Below are 20870 nucleotides of genomic sequence, written 5' to 3'. Positions count from 1 at the left end.
CGGCCACTTAGCGCGAGCGAGAGGGCTTACCTCACCTGTAGAAAACAGAAAGAAAGGGGCATACTCACACGATTTACACCTGGTGCTGCATTACCGACGATCGTAAACTGCTTTACCGATGTAATAGTTTGAAATTCGAGCGCGGATTTACGCGCCGGTGAGTTTGGAAGGGCTCGTCTTGGACCTCGACTGGCACAGGAAGGAGGGCTGTTTAGGGAACCAGAATGTCAGTAGCCAAGCGTGACCAACTGTTTCATTACATATGAAAGTTAATATTTATACAAATGTTGGCATACTAAATCTTTAGCCACATGCGGAATGTTTATCAACAAACAAATTAAAAATGAGGGTATAAATCGCAAGTCATAATAAAAATTTTAAGTAATGAACTTGTTTCTAAATTAATATAAAATTAAAAAGCTTAATAAATTAACAATAGTAAGCTTAGAATAATAATTTTAAATTAAATAAAACAATACATAATTTTTAAATAAGGTATGAAATGACTTGCGTTTTCTACCTTTATTTTGTTTGTTTGTTGATAAACATTGTCCATCGAGCTTGGTTTTAGTATAGGTAGTAGGTAGGTACTACAACTACTATGCAGAATCACTTATACCTCTTAATACATATACTAAAGTTTTAAAGTACCAAGTTATATATCTTTACATTTTGACACTGTCACATGCATGAAAAATGATACTTGCTAGACAGTTTAAATAAATAACAAAAAATTGTATCACAGAAATAATACATCAATAGAAATTGAAACAATTATATTTCCAAAAAAAAAGTCTCATTACTCAGTAAGGTAGGAAAATATTTGTTCTAACATACTTTTACTTTAATTAATAATATGATGAACAAAGTCTATCTACTTGTTTTTATACAGAAAATCAAATTGGATCACCAGAAAGACCAGGTTTTGGGCAAGAAAGTACTATTGCTAGTTTAAATAAACAAAATAAATAAATATATTAAGACAGTACACACATCACTGTCTAGCCAAAAGTAAGCTTAGCCTGTTACGTTATGGGTACTGAGATAGTTGATTTCATCATTCATTTTACATTTAATTTAAATACTACATATAAATAAAAATACCTCCTCAAATAATCAAAACTTCTCCCTTAGGAGGTTGGGCATCACTGAAAAACAGTCACAAAAAATGGCGTGAAAGATGCTAGTATTTTGAGTTTTAGAATTTCTTACGCACGTAAGAAATTTTAATACGCTACACTAACAATTGCAAGAGGATTTAATATTTTCTTTTATTATCTTTTAGTTAAAAGTCTTAAAAGGCAGTTCTTGGCCTTTTGTGTAAGTGTATTTAGAACCTCTAATATTTCAATATTTCATGAATTGTATTTTAAATGGTAGAATCATAATACATGATTTCACAGACTATTGTCATACCCACTTCTAACACTATTCTAGTCTAGTCATTTCTGGCTAATTGGGAGAACAAAAATATAGGTTGTATTTAAAAGGCAAACTGGAAATAATACTAGCAATTATTAAAAAAATACATATAAATGTTTTGATAATTGCTTTACACAATATTGCTGTTAAATTATTCTAAATAATACATATTTTACATCTACACTATTTAAAATTTTTACATTATTTATCCTAAATGTCAAATAATAATTTTATCTCTTAGCACTAGTGACTAGATTTACACATTGTTACTCAGTCTTAATATGTTTAGGGATTAGATATTATTAGGGTTTTCAGGGAAGACTTAAAATTTAGTTCCATATGTGTGCCCTTTAGGTGGCGTGATAGGTCGCTGGCACGGAAGAATCGTCGGGGGCAGTGCTGGCACACGTAGGGGGTGTGGTTTGTGTGCTGCTTCAGGTAGTGAAACTCCAGCATGGTGGTCGTGGGGAAGGACTTCGTACAATCTCCTATTGAACATTTGAACTTTCCAGCATTCTCATGTTTGAACAGAATGTGATGTGCCAGACTTCTCTTGACAGTGAATGCTGCGTTGCACGTTCCACACACATAAGGTTTCTCTCCTGTATGTTTACGCATATGTACCTTCAGATCTGAAAATGTTTTTAAACATACTGAACATTGACCAGATTTCTCAGAGTGCATGCGACGGATGTGAGTCTGCAGATTGCCTTTCATAGCGAAGGCCATGCCACAAAAGCTGCACACGTTCTGTTTCTTATTTGTATGAAGGCCTATATGAACATTTAGAGCTGTCCTAGACTTCATGGATTTGCTGCAGAGGTGACAAATATATTTCCTCTCCTCACTATGAACACTCTGATGTTTCTTGACTAAGCCCTTGTGACCAAACTTTTTACCACAGACAGGGCACGGATATGGTTTCTCTCCTGTGTGAACTCTTTGATGGCGGTTTCTGGAGGCTATTTGACGGAACCGTTTGGAACAATAAGGGCAAACATACGGCCTCTCATCTGTGTGGACTCTCAAATGTGTTATTATATCATTTTTTCTATAGAAGCTACTGCCACACGTCTCGCAAGTGAATCTCCTTTCTCTGGTAGAATGGAATGTTTCGTTGTGCCGTTTTAAAGAGCCTTTAGTGGGATACTTGGTGTTGCAAGTTGAACATAGGAAGGGCTTCTCTCCCGTGTGTGTGCGCATGTGAATTTCCATTGCCGAAGGGCTAGATGCCATGTGTCCACAGATTACACACTGAATCGGGCCTAATTTGCCTCTCCTAAGTCTTTTACCATTACATTTACCTCTTGCACCTGCGTTACTCTTCCCATTAGACTCGACATCAATATTTAAATCTTTACTGGGAGAATTAGTTAGTTGCTTCTCTTCATCGAAGTCAGTCTTTGACGTGTTGTCGAAGAGGAAGCTGTTGTCGAATACGTCGTGACGATCGCCTTCGTCGATTTCGTTTTTGATTTCTTCCGATTTTATATCTGCACGGAGGTGTCTGTCGGCTTGTAGATCGGAGTATAATTCTATGGGAGTGCTCAGACATCGCAGCGCGCGGTCGGACGCCTCGCACTTCTGCGCGAACTGGTAGGAGAGCGACAGCTCCCCGGTGCAGCCCTCGCACATCATGCTCGGCAGCCCGTCGTCCTCCGTCACTGTTATGTTCACTAATTTCTTCAACTTTGCACTATATTGTACATTATCAGGCTCACTTTCAAATACCGATATCGTGCCCGTTCTGTCTAGACATATTCTACATATCAATGCCTCCATAATGGACTTAAATATAATAAATGAAAGTGTATCAGTAAATATTTAATGACTATTAATGAAATAAAGGAATAAACTAGTAAATAACTTCATTTAGTTTTTATTATTGTTTTGCAGAATTGACAGTCACAGACCACAAATGAAGTTGACAGTTGACAGTGACACTTGACAGCCACAGATTAAAAGATACTCACAGATTAGATAGTAAGATATTTAACAGCCAAACTTCCAACCAAAGAGTAAATTAAAAAGTATCACAGATTAATAGATACTATGAATAGATGGATAATATCTATTAGATCTAATAAATTAATCTGTGATTATTACTACTGCCAAAGTCATGCCAAAGCCATGACTAAAGAATGTAGACAGACTCCAAGGCCATGACCAAAGATTTACATTAGAAAACTCCGCGCCACAAAGGAAGTCCCGTGGCTAAAACCTGAATTAAAATTGACAGCGCCATAAAAAAAATACAATAAGACCGCCATTACCAAATAATAATAGGCGCCATTAAGACACTAGCACCGCGTCTACGGGACTTGTTTCGTGACGCGGATATACTTGACCCTCGTTGACCACTTTTTACATATGTGTAATCTACATCACCATCATCATATCAGCCGATGGACGTCCAATGCGTCCCTATGCATCCGTTCGAACTATGTGCCTCGCTAATTGCCACTTCAACTTCTCGACGCGTTAAGCTATGTCGGGTAATTTTCTGGATCTTCTGTACAACACTGTACACTACTCAACTAGAAAACCTGCCTAAAGACTCTATAAATGAGACGAAAACAGAAAACTATTAAAACCATAGATCTTGGTATATAATATATTACAACAGTGAAACATCGATTCTGTAGAAACATTTTTCGGCTGAAATTCAGAAATTGAAGGCTGGATCAGGTTTGAAGGGATCGCTAGCCCGCCTGAATCCGTTTGTGGACCCTGATGCGATCTTGAGAGTTGGTGGATGTTTGAAGAACGCCAACGTATCCTATGGCGCGCGACATCCCTTGTTGCTCCCAAATGGGGGGACTTTCGTGGTGCTGTTTGTGAGGCATTATCATTTAAGTAAATAATGCTGACGCCGGTTGCAATGCCCTTTCGGCTATTTTGCAGCGTGAATTTTGGATCTTGTCGGCCAGATGCGTTATTCGAAGCGTAATTTTTCGGTGTATCCCTTGTTACCGTTTGAAGGCAGCGCCGCCACAGTCGCCATCATGGGCGACCTGCCTGCGGATCGGGTCACGGAGTCTCGGCCGTTTTACGGAACTGCTTCGACTACGGAGGTCCGTTTATGGTTAGGATCTCAAACCTCTCGAATGCAAGACCTTTCAAGGCCTATTTATGCGTATTTGTTTGCGTCGCCACCAAAGCCGTCCATCTCATCTCGAGCTAGTCAGTTCCCTCAGTACGGAAGCTTTTATAGCCGCGCTTTCCCGGTTTTGTTCACGACACGGATTTCCGGGACTGATCCGGACGAATTCTGGGTCCAACTAACGTGGTGCTGATCTGTATTTGAAGGAAATTGTCGAATTTTTGGATAGTAATAAGACATTTATTGGCACAGCTGCCTCTCGGATGGGGTAACCTGGAAGTTGATCCTCCCGTTTGCCCTCACTGGGGTGGAATATTTGAAGCTGTGATTAAGTCCGAAAAAACGCATCTCTACCGTGTAATTGGGAAAACTATTTTGACCTGAAGAGTTGGCCACCGTATTTTGCAGGATTGAAACCGTCCTCAAGTCTCGGCCCCTTTGCCCTCTCTCATCCGATCCAAACGATTTGGAATTTTGGATTGATTTGGATTTTAACGCCGGGACATTTCTTAACGGACGTATTGTAAAGTTGATGTTTGGGTCGGATGAAGTGCCCCGTGTGGCGGTGGTCATGGTGGGAGATTTGTTGTTGCATCTGCTGTATCGTCATTAGCACGATTGCCCATTGAATAGTGAATCCAACGCCTTGGATTCCTGAGCAGGGGTATGTTCGCGCAAGCCGCCACTAGGCGTGAATCACGCCGACCGGACCGGCTCAAAAAAACTAGAACCAAGAGCCATAACGTGAGTTTATAAAAATTAAAAACAGAAACCCACAGAAACAAAACACTACTGACTACTGTCAATTGTCAAGTCAAAGTCAATGTCATATTTATAATTTGTTTACTTTGGTTTTAATGTAAACGTAAATTGTATTTCTAATTATTATCTTAATATCTTTTAATTTTTAATAAATAATGCCATGGAATGAAAAATGTAATTGAATCGATTTAAATGATATAATGCTTTTATGATACCATACCAGACTGCTTTCATTAATTACCTGCCGCGGTATGGAATATTAAGTCAAAATGGATCAGAATATTTGCCGTCTATGTTCTGAAAACCTTGGTGTGTGTTCCCTGTTCGACATTACCGATTGTGATGATATTCGTCTATGTGAGAAAGTCAGGTATTGTGGTAAAGTGACGGTGGTCCAAGGCGACGGGTTGCCCTCGCAAATCTGCATGAATTGCGAGGAGCAGCTCGCGGCTACGTACAACTTCCTGCTCAGATGCGAGTACGCCGACAAGCGGCTGCGGTCACTACAGGTCAAAGACGAGTGCGACGACAAATATGATGTAAAAACAGAAGAGTTCGACAATCACGATGTAAAAACAGAAGACTTCGACAACCACGATGTAATCTCAGAAGAGTTTGACAATCAAGATGTTAACGCAGAAGACTTCGACAACCACGAAGGAATCACAGAGGAGTTTGACAACCACGATGTAAACACAGAAGAATTTGACAATCATAAAGTAAACTCTGAACACTTCAACAACCATGCCTTCGAAAACCCCTGCGACTCCCCACCAGTTGACATAAAGAAAGAGGATAATTTACTTTCACCCATCAGAACAAAACGGAAATATGTAAAAAAAAAGTCACATAAAGAAAAACCAGGCAAGTGCCAGGTGTGTGGTCGTATCTGCAAAAGTAAGTCGGTGTTGACCTCTCACATGAAGTCGCATAGTGACTATAAACCTTACGCGTGCACATCCTGCGACAAGAGATATAAAGACTGTGGGACATTGAAACGACACTTTGATAGAAATCACAACATTGCTCGCACAAAGAGTGTCATATGTGAGCACTGCGGAAAATGCTTCTACTCTAAGGGTGATTGTAAGATACACATGAGAATTCACACTGGGGAAACACCCTATGCATGCACAAAGTGTCCGGCACGCTTCACTCAAGTTGGCAGCCTGCAAAGACATAAACTGACACACACGGGAGAGAGGTCACATGCATGCACTATATGTTCTAAAAAATTTGCTACTACTGTACAGCTGAAGACACATTACCTCGTCCACTCTGATGAAAAAAATCATAAATGTCCTTATTGTGAAGTAGCTTTCAAATACAAGAACAGTATTAGGAAGCATATGACACTTCACACATGTAAAACTAACGAAAACTTTATCTGCGACTACTGTGGTCAAGACTTTTTATTCAAAGGAAATCTTCAAATTCACATTACCAAAATGCATTCAACCAAGTCTGGATACTGTGATGAATGTTCTAAGTATTTCCCAAATATAGAACTGCATATGTGCAAACACACCGGGTTGAGAACCATCAAGTGCGAGCTCTGTCCTAGCACATTCTTTGATACAAAAGGCTTATCCACCCATGTGTCCTTCCGGCACAAGTCCACTGACAAATATCACTGCAATATAGAAGACTGCACTCTCAAATTCCCGTCCCAGGCTATGGTCCAATACCACATCTTGAGGTACCATAAATCCATGAAACCATTTTCTTGTGACAAGTGCCCTAGAAGTTTTTATAGAAAGAGTGATTTGGTGAGACATAAACGAGGCACCCATAAGGAATTCTGTGTGGACTGATAATATGTACCAAATAACTTGTGTTGTTGAAATGACAACTTGTGTTTGTGTTGTGACAATGTTGTGGTTGACAACAAACACAAAAAAGCTTTATACAAATTTATGAAAGAGTTTGTTATATGATTCCTCCATCATATTAGGATAAATTCATGCTCACAAGAAAAATATGTCACATACACCTGGATTTAGTAGCTGTGTAACTTTAATCTAGAAGTAGCTCAAACCCTTGGCCTTTGGGTAAAATAAATTTTACTTTATTTTGAACTAGCGGACGCCCGCGACTTCGTCCGCGTGAAACCCTACTACTACCCCTACCCCTACCTTACCCCTATCTTACTCCTAACCTACCGCTACCCTACCCCTTCCCTACCCTACTCTACCCCTATCTTATCCCTAACCTACCGCTACCCTACCCCTACCCTAACCCTACCCTATCCTTACCCTACCACTGCCCTACCCCTACTCTAATCCTACACTACCCCTACCACGCGACGGCGACGGAAGCATAAAAAATGAAGTAACTTCTCCCGTTTTCTCAACATTTCCCCTCACTGCTCTGCTCCTATTGATTGTAGCGTGATGAAAAGTATACTATAACCTGCTCAGGAGTGTGAAGAATAATTGTACCAAGTTTCGTTAAAATCCGTCGAGTAGTTTTTGTTTCTATAAAGAACATACAGACAGACAGACAGACAAAAATTTAACTGATTGTGTTTTTGGAATCAGTATCAACCACTAATCACCCTCTGATAGTTATTTTGGAAATATATTGCATGTACAGCATTGACCTCTCTACAGATTTATTATAAGTATAGATAATACCATACCAAATACATAAATACCACTTTTTACTTGGAATGCATAGTGTAGGCTGTAGCTTAAATTAGAATTCATATTGTATTGAGACAATATGACGATTTTAATGGACTGAACCATCACAATAATATTTTTTGTTGTTTATCCAGTAATCCCCACACACACATTGACACATCACCTCTAACTTTTTTCAACAGAAAATAAAAAAAGAACATGTTATATGGGTAAAGAATATGAGGCTAATTGCAATGTTTAATTTAAATATTATGTCTATATGAACATAGGATATTGATAAAGTATAGTATGTTTATAACTTTTACTACATAAAGTAAATGAGGTTGGAAGTATTATGTATTGCATTAAAATGTATAAAATGTAATTGAGTATTTACTATTTACATTATGTTAATTTTTTATGAAAATTGGTTTACAAGTTCAAAATAAATCATGGTAGAATCTGTAAATTGCAGGTCACATAGCTACATACTTACAGTTTCATCTCAATTACTGAACGTTTGTTGTGTATACAGGTTAGTTTTGTTCTGTTTCTCTAACTTTTAGTTGAATTTTCCATTAACTTTTAATGAATGATTAAGCTACACTACAGAACCGGCGCAGAAAGAATACAATTCTAAATTTTCGAATGGTTACCTGCAAAGAAAAGGACGACACGTAACTGTACGTCTCTGTAGGTGTACTCTGGTACTGCACCATCCAAAAAAAAAAGACTACTCGTAAAAAAAATATTGGTGGCCCAGTGCCGTACTCGTACAACACAGCTTCTAGAGTCAGTACGTGGGCTAACTTGTTAGGAGGATGATGAAATCCCCATTCGATTTCTACACATCGTACCGGGACGCTAAATCGCTTGGCGGAATGTCTTTGCCGGTAGGGTGGTAACTAGCCACGGCCTAAGCTTCCCACCAGCCAGACATGGACCAAATTAAGAAAACCTCATTCCCCAGCCCAGTCGGGAATCGAACCCAGGACCTTAGTCTTGTAAATCCAACGTGCATACCACTGCGCCACGGAGGCCGTCGAATAGTAGTAATACTCAAATAGGAGGAGGCCTACCTAAAATGGCACAATAGCGACGGCAGATGTCTTTTGTACAGAATTGCAAACAGTGATGAAGCTCGCAATTGAACAACTAACGACGACTTTCCTGTGTAATGTGGTATTTCATTTCACAAAATGCACATAACTGTCAAGTTGGGAGGTGCAAGCGAGTTTTCACTGTAAATACATTTTACAAAGTCTAATTTTTTATACCACCCCTAGAGTAACCAGAATGAGTCTTTACAAGCAACATACTGAAGCCAGTGAAACCTAAAAAAAACGACACACGTCTGTTTGACATCCGCATGTACAAACTTTTTTCATAATTTGTATTTCAAAATTTAACAATTACGTAAATTAATATACCTATTACCTAATAATCAATAATTACCAATAAAAAAATACTCTCATCTTACTTCATTAGCCTTTGTGAACAGTTCTGTGTCTCCACATTACAAATTAGAGAACAGAAGAATAAAAGTCATGAATGCCATCTATATATTTATTTCAAATACCAATATATCGACTTTAACTACAGCATCATATCACAGTTGAAACAGAAAACAGATGAAGATAAGGTAAACGTGACAGCTACAGTGAAAAATAAATACAAGAAATACAAACTGTAAGAAATAAAACTTTTTATTGAGTGCAAGTGGCCATTATTTGCACAACTAATGCAACGTTCACAATGTTCAATTTATAAAACAAATAACAATATGCCTTAGATTATACACCTGTAGCCAATGATAATTTTATACTATAGATCGGTTACGTCCCTACAAAATCACCGCAAAAGGTGATGTGAATAATAGGCTACAGAACTGCGCGCACACATGCACAATTTTGTCTATAATTCCATTATTTATTCATGCATATATAGTTTTTACACTTCCTGAACACACAACTCGACATTGTAGCCATTATTTGTTTAAATAACGTTCGTTGTTGACGACAACTAACATTGAGATGTGGAAATTTCCTCTTTTGAACGCCTCATTTTTCATGACCTAGTGACACATCTAACAGTATTTAACATCATTGCCTACAGCAGGTTATAATTTAAACAAGTCTTTTGTAATTTTTTGAAGTTTTTTCACATATCTGTCTAGTTGGGGTGTATAATCCGAGCAATATAAAAATGCATCTACATTGGTATTTACATTGAACCCTCCGGTGATGTGTATATATAAAAATAAAATAGAATTGCACAAAATACAATCAAAAGATTTTTGATCCAGTCAAAATAACGTTCATAATTAATTAAAATAATAAGAAAAACTACAATAATGTTGTCAAAACAAAATTTAAATTGATTAAACCAACATTCGCTAACTTCATAAATTATGCAGTCACTCAACAGTATCTATACCTAGGTCGCGGTGCCGCTGCTAGGGTTGCCAACCGTACTATAATATATAGTATTGTACTATATTTCGGGTCTGCGTACTATATGTATACTGTTGAAGAAATATATAGTACACAAAAATACTACATTTTCAACACTGATATCTAACAAACAAAATTTTCATTTTAAATGTATAAGAACATTAGTTTTCGACAGATGCAATAGTGTTGGCCTATTTGAACTTGTCTATCTTACTGAGGTCCAATTATTAAACAAACAAATTTAAAAAAATAGTGAATTTCAGAAATTCAAAAATCAGATGTGAAAAAGCATATGACACTTTTATCTCAAACAAATAAATCTTGAAAATGCAACAAAAGTAAATAAATATTGTTTTTAAAAATAAATGTTGATTTATTACTTATTCCAAAAAATAATATATTTTATTTAAGCGTACTACTATTATTTTTATACTTAAATCTGAAAAATACTATATTTTTCTGAAAAAATGTTGACAACCCTAGCCGCTGCACTCCGTAACAGATTATAAAATGTCAACATTCACGCCACAGACAACAACACATAACCTACATCCGAACACCCGCCTTAGGCCGAATCGTGCCTGTTACCCTATTATAAGCTCTGCTATGTTACCCATGTCACTAACATTAAATTAAAAATAGTTTTTATTAGCCCTAGTTACATTATCACTAATGACTAACTGAAAAATTAAACAATGCAGATTAGCACCAAACTAATTAGGACACTATACAATAGGCGACGGACACACGAGCGACTGTCGACGCCGCGACAATTCTGTCTGACTCGAGAATATTCTTACAACAATATTAGTACTGGAATGATGATGAAAAATAATGTTAAAAATAACATTATTTCAAAATTGACACTTCCAACTACAATTATCAAACATTATTACAATTGCGACTAATACATACTAGATACGGTTAATTAGTGTTGGTGTTGAGCAATAGGCAAAATGTGCTTTGCATTGCGTGTCCACACTACGTGTACTACAGACGGTCGCGGCGACTAACGCTGCTCGTGTGTAAACACCCTTACAATATGGTTGTAATTTAAAGTGTTTCTATATATTTACAATATTTGTTCACATACAAACATTCATTTGTATAATTCTCCACAGTCGTACACTGAAGTGGTAGTTTCAATGTACCGTATTACTAGGTATATTGACAGGCGGATACAGTCGATGTCATTGTTCTTCATTATCATATCTTAGTCTACCGGATGTGTCTTAATTAATTAATATTAACAACTATTAAGGCCAAAAGCCCACTAGCCGAATTATTTGGCGACAATTTTGTCGCTTGTCAAAACCATGCAGCATGTAAAGTCCAGTTGCACAGAAATACATTTAAACAATCGGATCGACGCAATTTTTATCAAAACTAGTTAGAACGTTAAAAAAATAAATAATATTGCAAACATACTCTATACTAAGTAAAAAAAAAACATAAACACTCACATTTGAGTGTGTATTGCCTTCATATTGAAGTCTTAAATTTAATTACGCACGAAATATTCAGTGACACCAAAATTGACACAGGAATTGTGACGTCATAAATTATATTTGCATCTTACAATGACACATTGTATTTCAAAACATGTGTTTTTTTGACAGTCGCATCTAACTGTATCCAATGCAAGGTTACAAATTGTCATCCAAAATTAACACAAAATAATTATTTACCTATACTCGTATTAAAAGCTAACAATGGACCACAGAAGCATGAAACTAAAGATATTAATAATATTATTTAATAAAATAAAAACAATTATCTAAATTCTTTTAACATGCAAACGCATACATTAAAAAAAATATCTCATCAATGGATACACATTAGATTTATTGTACAATTTCATATAATACACATATGACAAACATATGTGTCAAACATCACAAACTTTCTGTCAGTTTTGCAGATATCTTAGGCTCCCAAGTAGCGGGCTGTAAAACAGTACCACAGACGAAATATAGCCTTATTCACATCTAATAAAGTCCTATTTTCATTGTAATTGCACAAAGGATCTGTTGGGATTACTTAGACAGTAAAGAGTCCAATATATGTTCAGACTGATTTGAGCTTTAAAGTCAAGTCAATTAGGTCCTAGTTTACTTCGGGACGCCCACGAAACAAGTAAAAATCATGTTCAGACTGATTTGAGCTTTAAAGTCAAGTCACTTAGGTTCAGTTTACTTCGGGACGCCCACGAAATGAAACCAAAACATGTTCAGACAAACTGGAGCTTTAAAGTCAAGTCAAGTAGGTCTAGTTTGCTTCGTAAGCAAGATCGTGTGCAGGAACAGCGTGGGCTAGTTGATAGCCTGCTCCGTCATCTGAAGGCACAGCGCGTCCAAGCCGGAGTAGTCGTCGGCGGAGGGCGGCGGCGGCGGGCGGGGCAGCGCGTGCGCGGGGGGGAAGGGCGGGTACGAGTGCGACTTGCCCCGCGGGGGGGGCGCCCACGTGCGCCGTGCCGCGCGCACGCCGCACACGGGCGCGCGCCACCTGCACCACGCGACGGGGAAACGGGTTCATATCAGAAGCAGATTTAAATCAATCAAGTCTAACAATTCCCACTGAGTGGCTGAGAGTAACCTCGACTGAAGTCCCGGACTTGTGACCGTTGTATGTAGGGTTAAAAACCCATTTTAAAACTAGTTAACACCCCTGTTTTCGATTCGAGTAATTTTCCATAATTCTCATATTCCAAAAATGCCATAAAGGATTATCCAACAAAAAGGGTGGACGGATCGAACGTCACGACAAGAATGTGCTAGTTGCCAGCACTCGGCCTCGACCACTACTCCCCACCTAACTCACGGAACACTTCGTACTATCTCGACTCGTGACAACACAAGCTGACCGATCTAATAGCTCACTCGCGCTGACACATTCATATGCAAAAACAGTATAAACTCTTTTGAACGAAACATGGGACGAGCTTTTTAGTAGTCAAATTTCTTTACACACACTTGACTTAGGGAAAAAGCTGGTGAATACGTGACGCGAGCGTTACAAAAAATGTGATCAGACGAGGCGAACGGACGTTGAGAGGGAGATATAGGTACGTGACGATAACAAGAAAGACTGTTACATTTCAAATGTTATCCGTGCTTGTGTGTAAAAATACCTGTGTTTTAGAATCATAAAGTACCTGTGCTTGAGCCGTCTGTGCGGCGCGTCGCCCACCAGGTGGAAGAACTGTCTCGGCGGCAGCCGGTGCCGCAGCCGCCGCAGCGACGCCTGCACGTCGGGGGCTCCGAACGCCTCGTGGTGCAGCGCCTGCAACGGGGTACATCGGTCCTTAGATAGACAATCAATGGTGGTCTCATCGCACCCAAATTCACGGATAAAATTGCCTGTCAATTTTCAAAGAAAACGAGCTTAGGTTAACAGTCCACAGTCCGTATGTGATCTGTTCAGCTATACGACTTTGAGGCTTACTGAGCCTTTGGACAAGCAGGAAGGTCTTGTGTTTAATGCAGAGTTGGCACGACATATAGTGAATAACATAAGACATAGGAAATACGCCATTTTTGAGGACAAAGTGGGGCAGAAAAAAATGCATCAAAATTTCAATCAGGTAAAATATGAAACAATTTTATTTATTTAAAGATAAGAAAAATAATAATGGATATATTATATTATAAAAAAAATATTTATTAGTGAAAAAAAAAAACTTGTGAACTTTTTGAAAACGGGGCAGGCGCCACAAATAATATTTGTGACAGCTTGTGCAGATTGTCTGTCAACCTATTGATTATAGCAACACCTTCTTCTAGTCAGTTTTCCATCTTCTTCTAGTCAGTTTACTGCCTAGAGATCACTACCAGTCCACAGGCCGTATGTGGTCTGTGTGAAAAAGAAAGCATTTCAGGAAAGTAAATATATTTTACAACACACATGTATTCATTTAAACCCTTAACACAGCTATTTTTAGCAAAAATCACCTGAACTTGTGGGACATTCCCACTCTAGTACGAGGATTATTAACCTGTTAATACATAAATGCGAAAGGTCAATCATCACAAAATCTCGATAACGGCTTAATAAGCTAAAATTAGGCAGGGAGACAGTTTACTGTGCCCATAGAACACAACAGGCTACGGGTAAGTAACAGGCTATGGGTAAGTAGTAGTAGCACGCAATAGGAGGTGCTCACCTTCTCGATGAGCCAGCAGTGCAGCGACATGGGGTCCACGGGCTCCGGCTCGCCGTCCGCCGCGCACGCCGCGCCCGGCGCGCCGCTCAGGCTCTTAGACGCTGCGGGGAAACGCTGCTTTACTCACACTTGTTCACAAAACCTAATTTATATGCTTATATATTCTTAACGATAAATAATCATAATAACAATTTTGTTTTGTGAACAAGACAGAATTCATCACAAGCGTTCACTTGTAACAAACAATCCATCATCATCAAAAGGCTTAGTTTACAAATACATTTCAAACAATAAGTTCGACTATTAGTGAAGAAAAAGAACGTTTTTCGAGAAAGAGGTGAACCGCCGAATCCAGCTCGGCTGGACTGCATTCGGGAAACTTCGCGACATCTTTTCGTCCGAAATTTCTCAGTGCCTGTTGCCAGTGATGACCTATGGATCCGAGACTTGGTCGCTAACTATGGGCCTCATAAGAAGACGCAGAGTCACACAGCGGGCGATGGAACGAGCTATGCTAGGAGTATCTCTGCTCGAAATCAAAAATGAGTAGATACGCAGAAGAACCAAAGTCACAGAAGAAAGAAACATCAATGTGCAAGGGCATATTTTTATGATAATACTTATACAATTGTATTAATAAATATAGTAAGGAAGTCCCAGCTTTCCAAGATACAGTCTCTAACTAATTCGGATAGCTGGCACTCAAAAAATTTGATAGTGATATTAATATTTCTCTATTGTATTTATGTTTCATGATTTCCTTTTTTTGTGTTTTGCCAAATAAAAATCTTTCTTCCTTTCACTGACATAGCTCAACGAGTTACGAAGCTGAAGTGGCAATGGGCGGGGCACATAGTTAGAAGAGCCGATGGACGTTGGGGTCCCAAAGTGCTGGAATGGCGACCCCGAACTAGTAAGCGCAGTGTTGGCCGACCCCCCACCAGGTGGACTGACAACATCAAGCGAGTCGCAGGGATTCGCTGGATGCAGGCGGCTCAGTATCGTGATGTTTGGAAGTCTCTACAAAAGGCCTGTGTCCTGCAGTGGACGTCCATCGTCTGATATGATGATGATTGCTGACAAGAGACAAAGCTCACCGAGGTCCAGCGCCGCCACGACGGCCGCGGGCAGGTCGGAGGCGGGCAGCATGGGCGACAGCAGCACGCCGCGCAGGCGCTCCAGCGCGCGCAGCACGGGCCCGCCGCCCGCCAGCTCGGCCCGCACGCCGTCCAGCACGGCGCCGCGCTCGCCCAGCTTCTTGATGGACAGCAGGATCTTGTGGCGCGCGCCCTTCGTCACTCCTGCGTCACAGATATGCCTACTATAGTAAAAATGTACTCCTAGATTTTATTGTTATAAGTACATTTAACAGCCAGGGTTAGGCCTTCCTATTTAAAGGATAGAAGAAGAAGATATGGAGTCCCTAACCTCACTGAAGTTTTATAATGACTGTTGAATCAAGGGTAGAGAAGGAAGTAATCCTTAAGTAAGACGCATATTGTGAGGTTTCTTACACTAGAGTCCTGACCACCGGTTGTTTGGGCATTCAAAATCCTCGCAACGGAAAGGCTGGATTTTTTTAATGAATTTTTAATAGTATTATATTTTGTATTTGTTAGACTAACTCACCTAATTTTTCCAAATACTTCTCGTCGATCGCCATCATCTGGTCGTAGGAGATGTTGGTGAACAGCCACACGTACTTGTGCAGGCGCAGACTCTTCAGCCACTGCGCCACCGTGGACATGCCGGGGTGCTCCGCGTAGTTGTGCGAGCGCAGCTCGTCCAGCCGCGTCTCGCTGCCCGTGGTGCCGTACATGATGCCGATGGGCCGCAGCTGGCTCAGGCTGTGCTCGCTGGACAGCGAGAAGCTTCTGGGCTTCTGCACGAACGGCTCGTCGCTCAGGTTCTCCGCAGAGGAGGACATCTGCAGGAAGTTGCTGGACGGGGGAGTCAAGCTGTTGGATCGTTGGGATTTGGGTTGAGCTATCGCCGCGTCGAAGTTCAACATGTCACCGTCCAAACTCAAGTCTACGTCCCTTCCGTTTTTGGAAAAGGACTCCTGTAGAATGTCCGTATAAGACGAATGGTTGTCGCTCGCGTCTAGTATGCCTCTGAACTCCACGTTCTTGCCGATTGTCCGTCTGAAGATGTTGTTGTTTGCCCATATGTTGGTCTCGGGCAGAAGGCACGGGTCTATCCTCTGTTGCCACACGGATTCTGAGTTCCTGTTCCCAGAGAGGTGGTTTTCTAAATAGCGTAGCCATTGTGTCAGGGTTCTGAAAGAACAAGATAATTTTATTTATAAAATATAGTTAAAGATCTAAACAGCCAACCTCTGGCAACTGTATACGCCAATTTTTGACGGCCTCCGTGGCGCAGTGGTATGCGCGGTGGATTTACAAGACGGAGGTCCTGGGTTCGATCCCCGGCTGGGCAGCTTGAGATTTTCTTAATTTGTCCAGGTCTGGCTGGTGGGAGGCTTCGGCCGCGGCTAGTTACCACCCTACCGGCAAAGACGTACCGCCAAGCGATTTAGCGTTCCGGTACGATGCCGTGTAGAAACCGAAAGGGGTGTGGATTTTCATCCTCCTCCTAACAAGTTAGCCCGCTTCCATCTTAGACTGCATCATCACTTACCATCAGGTGAGATTGTAGTCAAGGGCTAACTTGTAAAGAATATAAAAAAAAAAAAAAAAATGGCTGTATCGGCGAAGTTGTTCCCTGTCAACACTTTGGAGCTTATTTAGTAATATTAGACGTGACCACGATGTCTGAAGCTGAAAAGCTGAAGCTGAGATGCTGGCAATAAACTGAGGCTTCTGGCTGAACACATCTGCGGCGGTTGCGGAGCTCCCTTTAGGCGCGAGTCATGTGTGTAACTGTAAGTGTATCAGCTGAATGTAACATGTGACTTCCCAGTGACTTCTTCAATAAGCTTCAAGCAAAAGATTAATGAGCATATCACGTTAACCACACGATTCCGTAACCGCGCAAGGTTCATTCAGGAAATCACTGACAACCCAGTGCATCAGTCAGACAGAAACAGCGATAGTGCGTGTACAGAATACGTTCAGTACTGCAGGGTTACCTCTGGTCGTGCGCAGTGAAGGCGGGGTGCACCAGCAGGTAGGACAGCAGCTGGCGGCACAGCTCGGGCGCGGCGCGGCGCGGCGCGTCCACGCAGCGCTGCACGAGCGCCGGCAGCGCCGACACGTACACGTTCTTGCCGCGCTCGTTGTCCGTGCGCAGCAGCGGCAGCAGCGTCAGCAGCTGGCCGAGCCTCTCGCTGTCTGCAGTGACAGTGTAAACAGGGTACAGTAACATTTGCAGCTATATGTTCTGTGAATATGAATTGGCTGGCAGTGGGATTACAGGATCTCCTGTAATGTGGGTTGCAAGGCTACAGTTAGGTACATAGGATAAATTATATTAAATTGAAGGCAAAAAAATACCATATTAAATGAACACTTCTAGTGTGTAAGTCTGTGCTGCCTTATGCAAGTTGGTTCCTGATAAGGACCATTGCAATATGCACTGTGGCTGTTACTAACTGTTCATAGTAATTAGTATTACAATAAAATAATAATAAAAATTTTAAATTTTCATGTAAATGAAAATTCTTCAATTGAAACGTCCTAAAAGAAAATACTATACAGCTCATATTGGAATTCATTTTAAATTAATGTGACCATAAAGACAAACACTACACAAAACTGGTATGCAAAATCTTTGGGTTGACATGACTAACTAATAGTCCTCCCTAGCCCAATAATTAAACCCTGGCATGCAATGAAATCTCACCTTGTTGCCATTTGGCTGCATCTACTCAAAATTTGAGAAATTATGTCACACTTAATATGTGTCATTATTTGTGACCTCGTGGTCACTCTAACCGAACTGCAATATTTATCAATAACCACAGATTAATGATAAAAGTATGTTTTGTCGTGTTTTATCAAACCATGAACTACATAACTGACAATATTTTCCATCAGACATCCTGTAAAACATTGCAATAAATTACTTGGGTAGTTGTTTTTTTAACTATTTCAATGAATGCCTAGGTTTACTGAACAATCTAGGTATTCTATTAGATGACCAATTCAATGCAACGGCTGCAACATATAGTGAATTCATAATCATTAAAACACTAAATGTAAGTTTTATAACTGTTTTATTATAAATTGTAATTCACTTTCATTAATACATTGAGATTCAAGAGCTAAATAATTTGATGTTTCCTCAGGAAATTTCATTAATTGCTGGGTTTCCTTTACAATGAATTGAAGTGAAGAACTCCAATTCATAAAAGCTAGGAGGAAAATTAAGTAAGTTTATATCTAAGACATGTAATTGACATACAAATATTTTTGTATGTAGGTATACATACAAAAATATTTGTATGTATACCTACATACAAAAATAACAATTACAAATGAAAACCAAATGAGTCAAATTACTATGGAACTGAACTTGAAATTTTTTGTTTTTTCCTTGTAGTTAGTAAAGTCTAGGTTTATCTTAATAATTATGGATACAATAAGATACACCTGAAGATTCAACATTTGGCATGGTCATTTTAACTGGATATAGGGGATGAGGGAGGAGCAAATGTGGCAGCAGATGTTTGATACCTCCCCCTGACCACAATAAGACTGGCCAGTAACTATGAGTCAACAGATTTAAACTTTCAAATGCCTGTATTAGAAATGCCTATCATTCAATAAGTAATTAGTAAATTTGAATTTTACAGTTATTTTATTACACTATTAGTTGTTTACAAGTCCTACAGGAATCATAGATTTTTTTTTAAAATAAATCCAAATCATTTTAATGGTTTAGCTGAAAAATAACTGACAGACAGACTTACTTTCACATTTCTAATATTAGTGTGAAATTTAGTGTTTTGTCCATACTATATCTTAGTTCAATTATAACCATACAAGTTAAAAGGGGATCTGCAAGGGTCTAACACCATACAAATAATAATTGTAACTTGCTCATGCACCACCACCACCTTGTAGAGTATTAAGTCAACAGTTATAGTTGCAATAGTTCTTTCTTTAAAAATCTTCGACAAACTTATCCCTTGGCTGTAGAATCAAGGGAACAATTACAGAATTAGATATTCTTTAGACTACATGCACTGTGAGGATGTTCCTTGGGTTATGATTGCTTGAGCTCTCAAGATTGATGCTTGTAAGTCAGAACTTTTTTTATATTTATATGAAAATTATATAATTTTTTTTAAAAGAAATGTGAATAGAGTGGAAGTTGATGATTATTTTTAAAGTGTAACTGCTGAGTTTTGGGCTAGCGCTTTACAGCAGAATCTTTCTTTTAAAGTAGTAAGTAGTCACTACACACAGTCAATCTTGTTGTGTAAGCTAAGCCTACATAAAATGAACTAAGTTGTTTCATTAACAATTATAACCGCCAACTTCAGGGCCAGAGGTCTCTCCTTATAAGAGAACAGCTGATATGTTAATGATAATCACTGGGACTGACAGCTCCATTTCCTCTCAGAGGCATAGGGTTGTATGACCACTCACTGTAAGTTGGGCTGGGATTTTTGCTGCAAATTTAGAAGAAAAAATCAGTAGGAAATTCCTTGATTCCACCCAGGATTGAAACCAAGGACTTCATGTTCGAAGCCACATTGGCTAACTCCAGAACCAATGAGGCAGTTATCTAGTAAGCATCCACTTCAAATAGTCAACCTAAGCAAGTAAGCCGAGTGTACTTGAAGTAAACGAATTCTATTTGATTCCACGAATATGCTGAATAAGTAAACATGTACCCACCTTCTTCGTCATCATCGTCCGCGCGCGGCGCCAGCAGGCCCGCCAACACCACCTCGTCGTTGGCGTCCCTCGCCAGCCGCTCGTCTTCGACGTGATGCTGCAGCGCCGCCTCCACCGCGGACTGCACCAGGCGCAGCCCCGGCCACGGGACCCGTCGCGCCAGCGCGCACGCCACCACGGTCCTCTCGCACGTGCCCCACTGCTCGAACATCCCGGCCACACCCCCCAGCTGCTCGTAAAACGTACCGTTCATCTTCCCACCAGCATAGCACTTGCAATATTCTCGATTTGTTTGGGTTCTACACGTCAGACTGTCACAGCTGATCCTTGTCTCCGCTTTGCGAACGAGTCCGGGCGAGCGGGCGATTCCGGGGGCGGCGGCGGAACGGCCACGCGTACGATTTGGCGAATGGTGCAATTTTTATATTAATTTTGCAGGTAGTAACAAAACATAACATCCACTTAGTCGACGGAAAGTCAAATTATCAAATTCCAATATGGCTGACCACAGATTATAGATGTCAACATTTACTGAGT

General features: G+C 39.9%; 3 protein-coding genes across 3 annotated transcripts; 1 reads left to right on the top strand and 2 right to left on the bottom strand.

The window, feature by feature from the left end:
• Positions 1-761: 761 nt before the first annotated feature.
• On the bottom strand, positions 762-3354 carry LOC112054464 (zinc finger protein OZF-like). The gene has a single exon (XM_024094256.2). The coding sequence runs from the start codon at positions 3202-3204 to the stop codon at positions 1708-1710; it is 1497 nt and encodes a 498-aa protein (XP_023950024.1). The 5' UTR covers positions 3205-3354; the 3' UTR covers positions 762-1707.
• Positions 3355-5331: 1977 nt separating this feature from the next.
• Positions 5332-8296, top strand: LOC112054468 (gastrula zinc finger protein XlCGF46.1-like). Its single transcript, XM_052886094.1, has one exon. It carries the CDS (start codon positions 5557-5559, stop codon positions 7099-7101), a length of 1545 nt encoding a protein of 514 aa, XP_052742054.1. The 5' UTR covers positions 5332-5556; the 3' UTR covers positions 7102-8296.
• A 1167-nt stretch (positions 8297-9463) lies between these two features.
• On the bottom strand, positions 9464-20844 carry LOC112054463 (protein Smaug). The gene is given in 8 exon segments (XM_024094255.2): positions 9464-12781; positions 12783-12869; positions 13519-13646; positions 14527-14627; positions 15624-15827; positions 16156-16805; positions 17618-17819; positions 20334-20844. Coding segments are annotated over 8 exon segments (1710 nt in total). The 5' UTR covers positions 20587-20844; the 3' UTR covers positions 9464-12696.
• Between the last annotated feature and the right edge of the window lie 26 nt (positions 20845-20870).

Source organism: Bicyclus anynana, chromosome 16 (genome assembly GCF_947172395.1).
Source record: "Bicyclus anynana chromosome 16, ilBicAnyn1.1, whole genome shotgun sequence".
Classification (NCBI taxonomy): domain Eukaryota; kingdom Metazoa; phylum Arthropoda; class Insecta; order Lepidoptera; family Nymphalidae; genus Bicyclus; species Bicyclus anynana.
This window is presented reverse-complemented; position numbering and strand designations above follow the sequence as displayed.